The 17,174-nt window shown below is 34.6% G+C and overlaps 1 protein-coding gene across 3 annotated transcripts; it reads right to left on the bottom strand.

Moving 5' to 3' along the window:
• Positions 1-7,427: 7,427 nt before the first annotated feature.
• Positions 7,428-14,639, bottom strand: LOC18094855 (beta-galactosidase 1). 3 transcript variants are annotated; one of them, XM_024591209.2, is made up of 19 exons: positions 14,110-14,631; positions 13,873-13,968; positions 13,662-13,774; positions 13,463-13,529; positions 13,277-13,369; positions 12,969-13,112; positions 12,366-12,454; positions 12,137-12,242; positions 11,972-12,059; positions 11,214-11,332; positions 10,965-11,129; positions 10,676-10,854; positions 10,393-10,502; positions 9,866-9,975; positions 9,642-9,752; positions 9,454-9,564; positions 8,861-9,066; positions 8,444-8,780; positions 7,428-7,998 (listed from the first exon to the last, which is right to left on the bottom strand). In XM_024591209.2, exons 1-19 carry the CDS (start codon positions 14,290-14,292, stop codon positions 7,888-7,890), a joined length of 2,538 nt encoding a protein of 845 aa, XP_024446977.1. In that variant the 5' UTR covers positions 14,293-14,631; the 3' UTR covers positions 7,428-7,887. The 3 variants fall into 3 exon arrangements, 2 of the variants coding, with proteins under 2 accessions (XP_024446977.1, XP_024446981.1); XM_024591213.2 differs by lacking the exons at positions 13,873-13,968; positions 14,110-14,631 and having other exon boundaries at positions 13,641-13,663; XR_002979309.2 differs by lacking the exons at positions 7,428-7,998; positions 8,444-8,780; positions 8,861-9,066; positions 9,866-9,975 and having other exon boundaries at positions 14,110-14,639.
• Between the last annotated feature and the right edge of the window lie 2,535 nt (positions 14,640-17,174).

The raw sequence follows: 17,174 nt of genomic DNA, 5'->3' as shown, positions 1-17,174 counted from the left end.
AATACTTTATTTTCAGCTAGGATCCAAGACTTGTTTTGATCGGGGTTCAGGCTTACTAGTAAAGATTTTGAGTTAGTTTTTGTAAGTGGGTCAATTCAGTCCACAAAGGTAGATCCATTAGGGTTAATTTTTCATAACTATTTAAACACATGTAAGCCTAATTTTTGGCACTTTTTGAGCAATAATACTTTTAAAATTTTCAGTTTAATGTGCAAGAGAGATTCTTGTATTTTTTGGTCCTTGAACAAACTAAATCTGACTTATCAAAGATTAACTGGCTTCTTAGTGTCATTCGACTTCATTCCAATAGTGTTGGTTCCTTAGGACAAGTTTTCATTGTGTCACACTCCTATCAGACCTCTTTTGACTTTCCAGGATCAAATCTCAATCTTGATTGTGGGTTGCGTGACCACATGATCACGAGGTTCACATCACAAATAACAACACAAAGATTACCTCGACTTGCCCCCTTACGAGGAGCCTGATTTCGTTTTCTTCTTGTAAGAACCTGTTGAACCCTTTTTTTTTTTTTCTCAAGAGAGTCTTTAGCCTTACTTGCTAGCTGATTAACATTTTCCTTGCTGATGGATTTCAAAGGAGATTGAGGAGAAGGACTCATTGAAACCAAAAACATAGACTCTTAATCAATACACTCCTCATCCATATCACCTTTCCTAACATCAATATCAATCTCCTTCTTATGCCCATTGAACTCAGTTAAAGCTGAATGAGCCTATATAGATTTTCCATTAATGGTCTCACAAGTAGCTATATTGGAGTCGAAAATCCTTTGATCTAAAACAGTACATGCACCCTCTTCTCCTGCACTATATCTCCTTGTAAACTATTCATAACAAAAGTAGAGATTGGATTCTCATCTTCATTACAGTTAGTATTATGCACACCAGATGTATAATGACCATTCTCATCATTCTTAGAACCCTTATTCCTTTAATGAATGTATCCATATTGTTATGGCATTTCCAAAGACATTGCAATTACTACACTTGGAAGGTATCCATTCATAATCAGCTAAAATTTTTATGAATGTCCTATTTGGATGGTGTAAGTCATAGTCCTTAACTAGTGCTTTTGAGATATTTATCTCAACACAAACTCTCGCGTAGCTTAGCCTTTTACACAATAGTGTATTAAGATCAACATAAAAGGGAACCCTAATAGCTAGTTATACAACTTAATCCCTTAATAGTCCAATACTCGAGGAACATTACAAGTCTTAACCTAAACCAGAACTCTAGCCAAATCATCTTTAGAAAATTGCATGTTGGGTTGCCAACATCTAAGCACCAAAGGTCTGTTTGCCATGTGCCACAAAGCTTTATCCCAAACATTAGTATCATGATCCACTTAGTAAAAAATGAAGAGGAAGAAACCATTCTTTGATGATAAAACTTTTGATAGTCTATAGGAGCCCCAAATTTTATTGACGATAAAGTTAACAATCGGATACAATAATTTATGTCCCATAAAATGATCGACTAGAGTGGATTGCCAATGTTTGCAGCCTTCTTCAAACACATCAAGTGGTGGTGCTACTTTCACACAACCATCATCCATAGAAGGGGGGAAATGCAAGTTGGGGTTTGTATACATACCAAGAGTCATGATACACCTTAGGTTCCTAACACGAACAAACTAGCAATCTAATATGAGGATGAAGGAAGGTAAGTTTAGTTAAATGATTTTTCTTATTGTGTTTAGTTGAAAATTACATGATTTATAATAAAAATAAGGGATAAAGTCTAAATGAAACTCTTTGGTAAGTCAGAGACGCCACAAAGAAATTCTAATCAGCATAAAAACGTCATACTCTTATTTATTCTTCAACTAATTATGGAAATGGAAGAACAAGGAAGAAAGCTCTCTAAATGAGAAGTTGAGAAGTTTTATATTATTTCCAAAAGTTTTTAATACTTGGTCTAAACCATCATTATATACCTAGAACAACCTTTCAAATCTAGGAAAAACCAAAATAACATAATTGAGACCTAAATAAATGATTTTGTTTAGAAAACTAGACAAATAGTAAATAACACCCATTTCTTACTTGTAAAACACACATACAGATACAAAAAAAAAAAAAAAAAACCATAACTCCTCACACAAAACTCCAATACATGCACGGATGACATTATAAAGTTGAAAACCATATAGAATATGCTTATTTTTCAATGCAATAAGGTGGTGAAAATTCGGACTCAAATTGCCTATGGGCTAACAACAAACTCAAACTCTCCAAAACTGTCAAATCATGACCCAAGCTTTATTTGAAAACAAGAAAACATATTTGAACCATTTCTATTCAATTTACAAGCCTCCAAACTCATCGAATCTTCAGTCTGCTAATCTCACTTGTTAAGGCACTTTGTAGTTGTTTTTCTTGAGCTTTCATCATTAGATCATCTGAATGTCAATACACATTAGAATAAGACCCTTTCATGTTAGAATCATGATGTGATATAGACCTTTTGATCACATGGTCAAAAAACCCCCAACAAGAATGATATTTTCCTAAGAAAGCTAAAAATTAGGTTTAAGAACCTTGACCCAGAGTTAACCTGTAACTAAGAACCAGAGGTATTGGAATTCATGAATTGACGCCATAAGGTCAATTATACCTTGACAAGTCAGGTTTTCTTTTTTTTTTTCACAACAAAAAACACGTTTGCTTTAAGCAAAACACAATAATATTATTAATCTGAAGGCTGTTGAAATTCACAGCAAGGAAAACATTATATAGTTATAAGATAATTAACCCTAATGGACCTATATTGGGTTGCAAAACATTGAGCTTTCAGCTAACAAACCCAACTAAACTTAAAAATATAAACTGAAATATTATGGTTCAAATAATACTTAAAACAACATAAAAACTAAGTAAAATATTCAGAAAAATATAGGGAAACAATCATCCCCCAAAACCATCCCTAGTATGCTTTGAATGCTTGATCTTCTTCCCTTGTTTAGTCGAATTAATGCTATAAAAAATAGGAAAGAGAGTTGTTGAATTCTTCCCTTTTAGAAGCCTTCCATAATCTCCCTTTAAAGTAAGGAAATCCTGCAAAAGAAAGGAAAGGAAAGAAAACAACAAGGAAAGTCCTCCAAATCTGCCCACCTCTTGTTGATTCCAACCTCTTGATCATGTGATCAAGTAACCTCCAATGAAGTAGATAACAACCCAGAAATATGAAAACCAGGTTTGATAGAACTTTGACCTAAAGGTAACCCTATACCTAAGAACCAAAGGTATTAGAAAAAGATTTTAAGCCGAAGATAACCTTGTATATAAGAGCCCTAAGTATGTTAAGGACGCCACAAAGTCAGTTAATTTTCGATAAGTAAGTGTACAATCTTTGTCCCTACAAAGAAAAATTGTTTTGCCACAAACAAATAAAAGAAAAACTCATGTTTATTCTCCAACTTGCTACTGAAATTTACAGCTAAAAAACATAATATAATCTCCTCTAACTAACCATAATGGACTTATTTTGGGTTGCAAGCTAATGGGTCTAAACTAGTAATCAACTAACATAATTTCAATAATGAAATAAACCCCTAAACAATGTCTAATAAGCCAAAAAAAATATGATTATTGAGCATTAAATTAATAAATAAAATAGGATAATAAAAACAAAGTCTAAATGCCAAAATTCCTCTATGTAGCTCAAATATCCATTTTTTATATATTTTTGGTAGATTTTCAATCATGACTTCAAACACGTCGTTCTTTCTCGTCTGGATGAATTATTGGGCCTACCATTTATGGTTGGAAATATTGAGATGTCTAGTTTCCAAACCAATGTCAATAAAAGAAAAGGTCTACCTGTAGCTCTAAATATATCCCAAACAGTACACAAGAGTCTAATTTAGCAGATTTGACAAAATTTATCTAGTAACTTCGACCATCTGAAATAATATGTTCCAGAACTCCATTTGACCTGAACATTAACAAAAATATATTTCCATGTGTCTAGCATCTCTTTGTAAAATTTTAGCTTGTTTCGATGAACAGTTTGAGAGATATATCTGATCTTGCAAAATTAGTTAGCAAATATTTGAAGGCTAAATTCAGACTTAACTTGGATCGTATCATCCTCCCCTTCTTTAAAAAGATTCGACCTCGACTCTATATCATGGAAAACATCTTTTAAGTTAAAAAAATTAGTACCCAGCTGAAGAATAGCATCATCATCAAAACCAAGAAGAACCTTATTAGCAAAGAAGGTCCCCATGATATACAAGCTCTCATTTTTAATTATTTTCTCCTTCCTCAATTTCAGTTGCTCCTCATAGATTTGCTTAGGTGTCAAAGATACAAGAGTTATAGGTTTTTCATTCATCTCAAATGAATACCTATTTGTCACTCCATCATGCATAACTCTTCTATCATACTGTCATGGTCTACCAAGCAACATGTAACTAGCATGCATTGACACAACATCACATAACACCTCATCACAATATTTACCAATATAAAAAGCAACCAAAATCTGCTTATTCACTTCACCACCATCATTCAACCACTATAATTTATAAGGTATGGGATGTTCGGTAGTGTGCAAGTCTAATTTTCTCACCAATTCAGTACTAGCTACTTAGTGCAACTAGCACTATCTATAATTAAGCTACATATCTTATTATGAACATGGCATCTCATGTGGAATATGTTATCCCTCTGACCTCCTGAATCATCCACCTTGACATGCATATTCAGCACTCTCCTCACCATAAGTGCCTCTCCTTCAACCGGATACTCAACACAAACATCATCAGCAACTTCCAATGGTGGCATCTTCTCATCTTCATCCTCCCCATCTGTCTTAACCCCATTATTAACTTTCATAACTATGACTCTTTTGTTTGGACACTGTGAAGCAACATGACCAAAACCTAGACAATCAAAGCATTTAATGTCACGATTACAATAAATAGGAGTTCTTCTCTCTAGGGTATTCGGCCTTACCGAATGGTACCCTTTCATTTAAGTTGTTTCTCAACCTTAACGACCATATGCATCGTCTCCTCCAACTCTACATAATGATGCAACTACATAATATGAGCTATATCATGATTAAGGTCATTCATGAATCTAGCCATAGTAGCCTCCCTATCCTCTTTAACATAAGCTTGAATCATAACAAGTTTTATCTCCTTAATTTACTCATAAACACTCTTTGTACCTTGACTCAAACTCTACAATCTTTGATACAATTCTCTATAATAGTGGCTAGGCACAAATCTTCTTCTCATAAAGGATTTCATCTCATCCCAAGTATCAACTTGTCTCTCATAACTCTTTTTGTATTTTTTCACTAACTGATCTCACCACACAATGTCATAGTTAGTAACAACAATCACAGCAAGCTTGACTTTCTTGGGTTCTAGATAATTGTGACACTAAAAAATCCATGCCACCTTCTTCTCTCATTCTAAATAAACTTCTGGATCATTTTTCTCCTGAAAAGCTAGTATTTTCAGCTTAATTATACCCAAATCTTCACCTAACTCAGCATTATAGTCCTAGTATCTATAATCACCTCTTTGGCTAAATTTTGCATCCTCAAAGGTGGGAAAAACAAACAATATGAACATGAACTTCTCCTTGTACCCGATGTGGTATTTGGATAGGAAAAGTATGACTTCTCATTATGATTCAAATATAAATCAAATATAATAAATATATGTTTTTTGTGTTATATTCTTTATATGATTACTTATGTCTTATAGCAATTGCATTTAAAACAATAATTCCACAAAGGATTTGCCACTGTTGGTTTTTTTTTTCTTGGAATGTATTATAACTTGCAACTAGTTTTGTTGCATTGTCATTAACGATGTAGTTCATGCAAGTAAAACGTTTTATATGAAAAATGGTTTGCGCTTTTTAAAAGCTACTTCTTTGTTTGTTTCGACTATAATTTGCTCAAAAAAGACTTTGTTGTTACTGCTACGTTCTTCATTTGCACTTTTTGTTTTTTTTTTCATATTTAGCTTTTGGTTAAGGTTTTTCATTGTTTCCTTGCATTGTTTAATGCTTATCTTTCCCTTTATCTCAACATTCATGTTGTCTGCAACTGCATTATCTATGCATTACATGACCTGTTATTTTTAGTAAAAAACAATAGTTTGTTCTGCTAGATTACTTACCATATGACTCTTTCTATTACTGTTTATTTTTTATTAATTTTACAAGATGTTAGAGAATAATATAAATCATATCTTAAGACCTCACCTAACAGTTTAAGCTATTGGGTTGAGATGATTCTTTGACATGGTATCAGAGCCTTGATAACTTAGTAATCACGAGTTCGAATCTCACTATCCTCATTTATTTGATAAAAATTAAGTACAAAATAATATGAGCTTGTGCAAATTTTAAACTCAAAGGGCTTTCACTTGAGAGGGTGTGTTAGAGAATAATATAAACTATATCCTAAAACATCACCTAACAGCTTAAGCTATTAGGTTGAGATAGTTCTTTAACACAAGCTATCAAAAACAACAGGCATTCTAATTCATCCACGGACAAAGGCATCTACATCAATGTGTTATGAACGAGATATATTATACTGGGAAGGTGAGTATATGGATGCTTTGCTTATTGTCTACTTTATGGTATGGTTTCAAGGTAATAACATTCGGATAAAGGGATTATTTCTCAATTGAGATGGATTGCCTTAGGCTGAGGATTGGATTTCGACTTCGAATTTTTTGTAGTTTGTGAAGTCTATGCTTTGTGATTGCAGATGCAATGTTTGTGAAAATTCAACATTTGTCAATTCAATCTAGGTGTCTTCCTTCTTATATATTAGCAAATGTTGTGCATTTTTGTTTCTCCTTTATGTTGTTTCTTGGTTATTCTTGACGTCGATTTACATGTTTGTTCTTGTTTCTTTTAAGTATACATCAATCTATATTTTAATTTTCACTATCTTGCTTTATTATACTTTTGGTTTGTTCGCATCCATTTTTTCTTAGCGTTCCTGTCATTATTTATTAACATCTTTTTCACTGTTATTCGATTTTGCTTTCCTCTGAACCATTCCTTCAATCGGCTTTTAGCCCCATTCAATTCCTTACTTCCCTTCCTGAACTTTGTACTCTGTATCCTGCCTTTTCTCACCTCTCTTTCATTATATTCCTACTTGCAGTGACCTTCCTAGCTGCAACAGCCATCACTTTCACAGCTAACAAGCAGCCCAGCCAGCTCCACCACCCACAAACACACATATTGTCGTCCTATTTTCCATACTCTTCGTTTCCGTGTCTCAAAAACCAAAAGGGGCAGCCGTTGGATTTCTTAAACATGGAAATAAAGTCTACATAATCTCATAATAGGCAACTGATGCAAGTAAATTACATGAGACATAAAATGAACTAAAGGGCTGACAGTTTACGGCATGGGATGAGAGTAATTTGGAAAGCTTGTTATCATTTCTTCAACCTCAAGAAACTCTTACAAGAACAAACCAATAAAGGAATTGCTTCCCAGGAAGTTTACATGAAATAAAAGGTCACGGGAAACCAGAGGCTTTCCATACTCTTAAACTACCAGATTTGCACATGGACACATTTGATTTCTCATCTCAATGTGCTTCTACCGAACCCATTCCTTTGCCAAAATTAAACACTGGCTAGCCTATGTATATAAAGCTTATCTGCAATCATTTCCACAATCTATATGGGCCTTCGACCAGATGGTGTGCTGTATATTTGTACAACTTCACCCTGTAAGCGCCAAAACAAATGGTTGCCGTGCTCTTGGTTGTGAGGCTTGATTTGCCAATATAATAGTATACCGAAGATGCTGTACTCGGTGAGAAAATCAAATCCAGAATCTTCTTTATTTCCAACTGTAGCAGGTCATCAGCTGCAAATAGCCTCTGCTGCTAGTTTCTTCATGACACTCGGGCAAGGATCTCCCCCAAACATTTCAGGTGCTACGGTCACCGAGCATGAGTTCTGCCCAACACAAAGCTGCAAGAACAAAGTCTTGCATCAGTATTTGCAAAACAGGAAAAATATGTCATGGGAGAAAAACAAAAGGTAAAGAGGTGAATCAAGCATTGGAAAATAAATAATAAGCTTGGGAAGGCACATGAAATGCTGTTAACCAGCAGATGTCTCTTTAAATGTTCTTGAGAAGATGATTAAACATGCCATTCAAACAAGTAAGGAGAATTTCAAATACTGAAAGGGGGAGGTTCTGGGTTATAATTAATTCGGTATGAGAGATTATCAGTGAATCTAAATAAGAGGCTAAACAGCCTTTCCAGAAAAAGTTTCTGGATGGAGCTGAGAATTAGGTCTCTTGAACACAAATTACCACCCTAACGAAAAACATATTCATAGCTGTTGCTGGTAAAATGATTATATTTCCTAGAATACAAAAGGATAGAAGAACAAATGTAAGACCACATACATTGTTAAAAGCATCGTAAGAGTGGAAGGCATGACAGCTTCCCTGGTTGTAGCTTCCACAAACCCCTTCTGGTGTCCCAAAGCTGGCAAACTTGATTGATCTGATTTTCTGTCCAGGGCCACATGACAAATGGGCTTTAGGCCTCAGCGGCTTATTGACTTTACCAGATGCTTGCATCTGATAATTCATCAAAGTTGGCTGCCACTCATAAATATCAGCGCACACACTGTCTACTTCTCTCCTAACCAAAGAAACCCCATTTGGATCTCCACCCCATTCTTCAAACACAACCAACAAGTTCCCTGTTGGTTTTAGCCATGATTGAGGGACGTGATACCTGGAAAATTATAATTGAATTGTCAGTTTCATGAATGCATCCAAGAGTCTAAAAAGAAAAGTGAATTATGTTTTTTTTACCATCTCTGGGAAGCCTCGCCACAATTAGTTGAGCATTTATTTTCATTATAAGTTCCAATGTAAGTACATTCCCCGCATGTTCCAGATGCTTTATATGCAGGCCAGTGACGTCCAACATGCTGTCCATTTATCCATATTTGGCCTTTGCCCATGCTGCCCATATCTAAAGCCAAAGGGGAATTCCCAGCAGGAGCATTGAAAGTAGTCTGGAAACATGACAGAAAGAAGTCAATTCTAGACCTAGCAGATCTGGTTGAGTTCTGCTTTGAGCAGTCCTAGGAATCACATTCTGTCAAGTTATAATTACATTGCACAAAAACATGTTATAACATAAGTTGCTGTATAAACATGTCCTACGTCACTGAATGTTTTTAGTTCAAGACAGATAAGCATATTCTGGGAGCTGCAACTCAGCCCAGGCCTTGGTGGTGGAAGAGACCACATGCTTTTGGGTTACAACTTCCAACAAAAATATACTTTTCTTTTCAAGGACAAGGAACACGATTAATAGTTTACTGCAACACCAGGTGATACATTCTTTAGAAAATTGAATTCTTCATCAATTTACTTTTGATTAGGGTTTAAATACTCACTTTATACCATGAGAGTGGCTGTTTTTGGGCCACCAGAGACCCCTCTGCCCACTCAACTGAAGAACTCCCACTGATTGAATGGAGACTCAATGCTTCTCCATGAAGACCAATCTGATAGCAAAATGCAAACAAATGAATCTTTTGCATGCTAGGAAGATGAGCAACAGGAAAAATGTTTGAGGACAAACCTTGTAAGACCACTTCTGCCAGGACAAGTCCATCCTCCCCTCATTGAGACCATTCAATGTCACAGGTCCAAGAATACCAGCATTCCATGTCTCAAAGTGTGGGCCAACATTCTGTCCCCAAAAGTGACATGATCATGAGTAATGTTAAATGCAAAATACTATTAACACTTTTTATGGAGCATCAAATTTCCATGTGTTCAGCGAGTGTGTGAGTGAGAACGAACCGGGAGACCAACAGCAATGCTCAGAAGAGAAATTTTGTTGACACCAGCTCTCAAACTCACACCTTGACTAAATGTCAACTTTGGGAAGTCTAAACTTCCATAGGCAGTCCCTGCTCAAGATTAAGAACATGCAAGCTAAGAGAGAGGAAGCATGGAGCAATATGCTATGAATAATCATCATTATTTTAGCTTGTGCTTGAAGCAAGACCAAGATTGACATATCAACTTTAGGTTTGTTATCATTATCATATTGATCATCAAAACAAAAAACTTAAATGATGACCCGTTCTGTGTAAAGTGGAATGGCCAGATATTATAAATCTATCCATTGACCCATTCAATTAAAGTAGCTTGACCAAACAATATAATCAATTATGCTTTTCATATCTCTATATAATAATATCTTCCAAGAAACAGTATGAAAATCAGTTCCCCGACCATCAGGGGTCTTATAGGGTTTTAAAAAAAAAATAAAAAACAGAGAAATGGTCAAGAAACACCCTAAAATCAACAGAACAGAAACCCACCAGATAGCTGGCCATTGATGAAAACATGCAAAGCATGCCCAGCTGATAGAACAGTAAGAACAGGATATTTGCCACTCTTCAGAAAGCCTTCGCTGGGGTCAATATGAACACTGGCAATATCAAGAGAACATGGAAAGAAGAGTAAGAATCTTCAAGTACTAAAATAAAGACTACCAGAAAATTATCACAGGAGTAAAATGTGCGTGTGTGTGTGTGTGTAAAGCGAATCACAAAGGAAAGATAAAAAACAAAAGTTGTTGCCAGTTATAAAATAAATGCTTACTCTGTCATGTACCACAAATAGTCTGAAACATCTCTAGTTGTATTTATCTGCTCCAGCAACCCAACCATAGTGAATGTGTTGTCACCACTTGAGGATGGCTCTTCATTATACGTTTGCCAAGACAAGCCTCCATGCATAGGAACAGGAGTCATCTTGATCGTTGCACTTTGAGCACCAACCTGTATGGGAATTTTGTTACAAATGTTGCAATCTTTTCTATGAAACAAACATCTAAATGATGTAAAAGACTGAAACAAAAAAATTTAATTTTTTTTATAGAAATTCTAACCCTTGCAGTGTTGTAAACGGTGTTCTTGCAATCTGGAAGAATGCTGATGGACCATGGTGGTAGGTTATAATGCATATTCCTAAAAGACACCTTTGCAAATGATCTTTGATGGTAATTTGCAAGGAATGCTGCGCAACCTCCAGCCTTATAATTGAACACGTGAGCCTGTATATTAAAGACAAAATTACAGAAACTCCAACAACTTTGGAACAAAGCAATGTTTCATAGAAAACAGAAGGCAAATTTGACCTCTTGGTAATTTCCAAGTGGTATAACAGTTGCATCTCCAGATACTAAAGCAGGTTCACACAGCTTAATTGCTCTATGCAAATCTTTCAAATGGCCCCATTTAGGCTGCCGCAACAGTCCTGCATAAGAAAACAAGTGGCAGTACTTCAGATTGATGGAAACCATATTAACAATGCATGTTAGATATTGACCAACAAAACAGGTTTGAGTAATGTTAACGATAAGAGATTGTTGAAATAATTATAATTGTCCTTGAAAGTTTATTTAATAGCAGCATTTTCCTGAGGAAAGAAACAATAATAAAGCATGTCTCCATAATTTTTACACACCACAAACAATAATAAGACATTTACAAATCCAAAACTCTATCCGTTGGGAAGTTGTAACTGTTTTGAGACATCAAGGATAATGACATCTAGGACCATTCTCAGAGAATAACCAAAATAGAACCGATAGGAAATCATTGTCCGGGTGACGTTTTGCATTCAATGTACCAATCATCATGACACCACGTCAAAAGACAGGAATCAGCAGCCAACCACTTGACCAGAAAGAAAAATATGACCTTACTTCATGGTATAGGAGAATATGGTTTTTACTGTTTAGGTGAAATTCATTACTGTAGCTACCTTCTCTTGGTGCTTCCACAAGGCATAGAACGCACGAACAAGTTCATACAAATTTAAACCAGATGATAGGTAAACAATGTCAAGGATAAGGAAACACCACTTTTGAAACAAGTAGTGCTTTGTGCACACCATATTCATCAAGAGGAGCATCATAATCATAGCTTGTTGCAATGAAAGGACCACCAGCAGTTCGGCCAAAATTTGTTCCTCCATGATACTGAAATCACAAAAGCATATAAAATTCAGTTGAATTCACTTGGGGAGCAGCTCACTTAAGCTCCACAAACAACTTACCATATAATAATTTATGAATGATCCCCCCTTCTGTATGAACCTTGCAACGGAGAAAGCCATGTCTTCAGCTGGTCGGTGAGGAACTGGGCCACCAAATTGGGTAAACCTGTTATGCAAAATAAGAGACAATGGAAAAGGGTGATCAGCAGGCAAACGCCATGTATATTCTTATGAACCTGTAGTTCATGAGGGTGATGAAAATTGATGGTTGAGGCAACAAGCAATTTACCAGCCAGTCCAAGCTTCAGTCCACATCTTTGGCTTGTAAGCTTTGTTTGGAGAAAAGTAGTCGCAGTAGAAACCATTGCAGGTGTTAATCTTTCGAGACAACAGGCAAATAAAAAGCTTTAGAGAAACTCGAACACACAAGTAGAAAAAATAAATTTCCTGGCACGATAATTCAATGGAAAGGCCATACAATTCTGATAGATGAAAGGTTCAATTGAATACATTTGATTCCAAATAACTGGATTAAGAACACATCTTTTATCAATAACCGCTCACTACGGAAGTTTTATGGGTGGTGTATATGATTGACAAGAAACATGGTCATCAATATATCATTTCAAATCAACGACCAAGGGAATCCAAAAAAAACAAAACAAAAAAAAGGGACAGAAAAACAGATAGAACTGGGAAAGTTCAAAGCTGAGCCATGTGCAATGAGGAATAATCATTCATCTCATCCATGACCACGAAAAAGGGAAAACACAATTAAATGGCAACCCCACTAACGAAGTGAGGAACCATCGAGAATTGGACGAGGAAAATGACAAGAGAGAGGTAAAAAGATGTCGCTAAAAGGTAAAATAAAGATAAGCAGATCACTTACAATAGGATCCGGGGCATCATCTTGCTTGCACATGACCCATGGGACACCAGTACGGAGACCTACAGCCATTTGTGCAGCCCACTTGGTGTAAGCTTGACCAGGTGAACCAAGTTCATATTCCATGGGTCCATATTCATTCTCAATCTGTCACGGAGATTGACAGGGAAAGAAATGAAGATACTTAACTACCGTATTCTATCAAATGAAAGACAAAATCAAGATTTTATATATGACGTGTATACTGTGATGAAGATACTCAACAGGATATTGTATGAAGAGAACCGATAAGATTGGAGGGACATGACTACCTGGGATAAAATTATTGGACCGCCTTGAGACTCAAATAACCTTTCTGCTTTCATCATGTTAACAATCTTCGTGGTGAATTTTCGCATTTGAGCCTTCATTGTTGCAGAAATCAAAATCCAAAATTAATTATATAAAGAAAAAGGAATCAAATAGAAAAAACAAAGGGAGCATTAAAACTGCCTCGCCTTGAAAGGGCCATTGTCCGTTCTGAAATTGATGCCTGGAATGTACTTAAGCCAAACTGGGAAACCCCTGGAAAAGAAAAAAAAACAGAACATTTTGCTCAAATTTGCAGAACTTCAAAACTATCAGGTTTTTTTTATTTTTTTTCCTTCTGTTTATGGAAATTGTTATCCTTTCAACCTTAGATATTGATGTTATTACCCAAAGTTCCACTCAGCACAGATATAAGGTCCAATCCTGAGATTAACATAAAGGCCTGCTTCCTTCACCAGCTTAACAAACTTGACCAGATCATAGTTCCCCTCAAAATAATACTGAAAAAGAGCCAAAAAGTAGATTAGGAAATTATCACACTTGCTTCATTAACTTAAATATAAAGCCAAAAAAAAAAGTTTCCATTTTTTATAATTACTTTTCCAGGTGAAGGTTCATGTCCATTCCAAAAAACATATGTCTGAATAACATCCAGTCCTCCTTCTTTTGCCTTCTGAATAAGATCTGGCCACATCTGCCATATCCCCACACACACAAAAAAAAAGTCCAATCAACTAAAACTTAAAAACACAAACTACGAGCACAGTTTAGCGGTGCCCATTTGAAGAAAAAGCTTCAGGAAGAGTAGGAAAATGAAGCACATTAGGGAAAATACCTCAGGGGAACTTCTTGGGTAGTGAATGGATCCGGAAATAAGAATCCTTCTTTGGCCATTAATGGTGATAGCCTTAGAGTCATAAGACACAGAGGCAGTGACAGAACAAACCAATGAAGCCAAAAAAACCAGAAAAACTACCGACGCATTATCATTGGACATTGGTATCTTCTTCAAGGCCATGAGTAATGAGCATATGAACAACAAAAAATGATAACTTTCAAAACAATGAGCTTTTCCTTGGCTTTCTCACTCTTTATGCTCTCTCTCTCTCTCTCTCTCTCTCTCTCTCTCTGAGCACACTACACTTTATTGTATGCAGCTTTTATGTATAGAGAGAAAAATGGAAAGGAACAGCTGGGTTGGCCTCTGTGTTGGTTTGGCTTATTATTAGAGGCAATCTTGATAGATATATAGAGAGAGGGAGAGGGAGAGGGAGAGTAGCAGCACCAGTAGTCGTATTCATGTTCACATGCGGGCTGTTTTGTTATTAGTCAAGAGTAGAAGAATAGTGAGCGAGTGAGTGAGTGAGTGAGAGAGAGCGAGTAATGAGTGGGAGGTGCTTTGCAGCTGCTTTTAAACACTCATAAATTGAGTTGGTTTGAAAGGGATGGTGGGTCCCTTGGTTCTGCCCTCTGTTTCTAAGACTGCATTTTTATTTTTTTAGTTTTTTTTGGAATCTAACCATAAATAAATAAATATTTAAAGAATTATTACTGTTGAAGAGTAGTGGAGGACATCTATGAATCACGAGTCATAAATATCTATTCTTTTAAATTGTAAAATAGCTAATATAATTTACAAAAAAAAAAAAATAAGAGATAAAAAAACAAATAAAAAAATCATGGAGGGACACCAAAAATCCGATGATAATATATTTAGTGCTGTAAAAAAAATCTTGATGGGATGAATCCAACGACATTAAATAAAGTCACCAGTGATGACCAGAGTGGGCTACACAAACCATTCGAAGATAAGTGAGTCAGCCACTTTTAGGGAGCTCACATGACCCACTACTTTTATTGTTGATGATCTTTCTTCATGATGTTTGATTTATCCTATCAAAATCTTTCTGATGATACTAATAGTATCATGATCAGAATTTTGATATTTCTTCATAATTTTATTATTATAAATTATGCTGAACATTTTACAATTTAAAAGAATAGCTAGTAACACATGTTATTTTCTCTTTCTTTTTTTTTTACTATGTTAGAGTAAAAAAAAACTCTTATTTTTTAGCCTCTATTTTCTTTCTATATTTTCCAATCATCAGGCTAGGGAGTAAATTTTATTATTTGCGTCTTATTGAAATTGTTGTCTTAAATGAATTTTGAACTGAAATCTTCCCTTCCCTTCCCTTCCCTTCCCTTCCCTTCCCAAATAATTCATTTACCACCATAACTAACTGTTGATTTATAGAAAGAATTGAGTTTTTTATACAAAAACTAAATTAAGGATATACATACATGTGTGTATATATGGTTATCATTTTCGGTTCGGTTTTTATAAAAACAAGTAACCAAATCGAATTTTTTTTTAAAAAATCGAAATCGATCCGAAACCGGTTCAAACCGACATGTTTCGGTTTGGTTTTTTTAGAACAAAAACCGGTTGAAACCGGTTTGACTCGGTTTTTTCCGGTTTGGCTCAGTTTTTTCTAGGTTTTTTCGTTTTGGGTTCGGTTCGGTTTTTTCAGTTTTAGGCTTATAAAACCGAAACCGAACCAAACTGGTCAATTTTTTCAAAATTCTAATATATTTAATCGATTTTTTTCACATTTCGGTTTTATATATATATATATAAAAGTCAGAGATGAATGGTAAAGCTCTGTCTGGCTGGGTTTTTAAATGGTTCTTTTTTTATTAAAAAAAATGGATTGTGTTTTTTTTTCTTGGGCTTTAAATAACACAATGATTCTTAACATGATCCCCATACGGTCAGTTCCTACCTCGTTGTCCTTTTATATATACTTTTATGTTTATTCTCCTGTGCACCATACTCACGCGCCTCTGCAGCACACGTGTCGAGCAAAAGTAATTTGAAGCTATTGAATTGCTCTTTAATTTTTTTTCCATGGGGGTATTAAAAGGAATGGAAGAAAACTAAATCTAAAAAACAATCTTTTTTTCCTCTACGGTGGATCAAGTGGTAATGAATTTTCAATTTTAAAAAGATTTACAAATTAATAAAAAAAATAAAAAAGTAACATGACGTTTACAGTGTGATTTTACTCTTGTTTATGGTTTGAAAAAAAAAAAGTACTAGCGGGTGTGGTGGCACCTTTATGGTAAATAAATTAAATTAAGATTCTGAATTTAAATTTTTTATTATTAAAAGTTTGTTTATTTTTATATTTTAAAAGTGTTTTTTTAAAAAGTTAAAATTGTATTATTTTTTGTTTAAAATTATTTTTCATGTTATCAAATTATTTTAATCTATTGATTGATGTTAAAGATAAATTTTAAAAAGTAAGAAAATATATAATTTTAATATAATTTTAAATAAAAAAATTTAGAAAACACTTTAATTAATATATTAAACTGAATATAAAAAATCGAATACCACGCGATTCACCATAAGGTTACGGAATCCAAATTAGCTATAAAAAATGGAATAAATTACTTGTTCTACGCTACCGTCAAAACAACCCCCCCTTTAATTTTTTTAGGGCATTAAAATCGAACTGAATGGTAGGTAGCCCATAAATAGAGATAGAAATTAAGATTTCATGTGAAAAATACTGAATCATAACCTTTTTCTATGATATATTTCAACCAATAAAATACTTTTTTTTTGTTAGGATTAGTATTACTTTTACTTTTTGTTTATTTCAATTTAAAAAAAATTATATTTTTCTTTAGATTACAGATTTTAACTCCTTTGCTATATATATATATATATTCTGAAGATTCCTTCTTCTTTTTTTCATTTCTTTTTAATAAGTAAGCCCACACTAACATATGGTAACGTAAGTTTTTGTTTTTGTTTTTTTTATTAAATTGAGGGATGAGTCAATTTAGAATTAGAGAAAATGAGATTGGATTTTTGCCTTTTCATTACCA

Source organism: Populus trichocarpa, chromosome 1 (genome assembly GCF_000002775.5).
Source record: "Populus trichocarpa isolate Nisqually-1 chromosome 1, P.trichocarpa_v4.1, whole genome shotgun sequence".
NCBI lineage: Eukaryota > Viridiplantae > Streptophyta > Magnoliopsida > Malpighiales > Salicaceae > Populus > Populus trichocarpa.
The sequence above is the reverse complement of the archived record's forward strand: the minus strand, read 5'-3'. Positions and strand labels throughout refer to the sequence as shown.

Bases quoted from the DNA above. Each gene is read 5' to 3' on its own strand.
- LOC18094855 (XM_024591209.2), bottom strand. From the start codon at position 14,292: ATGGCCTTGAAGAAGATACCAATGTCCAATGATAATGCGTCGGTAGTT. The intron at 12,243-12,365 runs GTAAATTGCTTG...TTTGCATAACAG, and splicing joins ACTGAAGCTTGGACTGGCTG to GTTTACCCAATTTGGTGGCC. The intron at 11,333-11,971 runs GTGTGCACAAAG...TTTCTTATGCAG, and splicing joins TGCTCCTCTTGATGAATATG to GACTGTTGCGGCAGCCTAAA.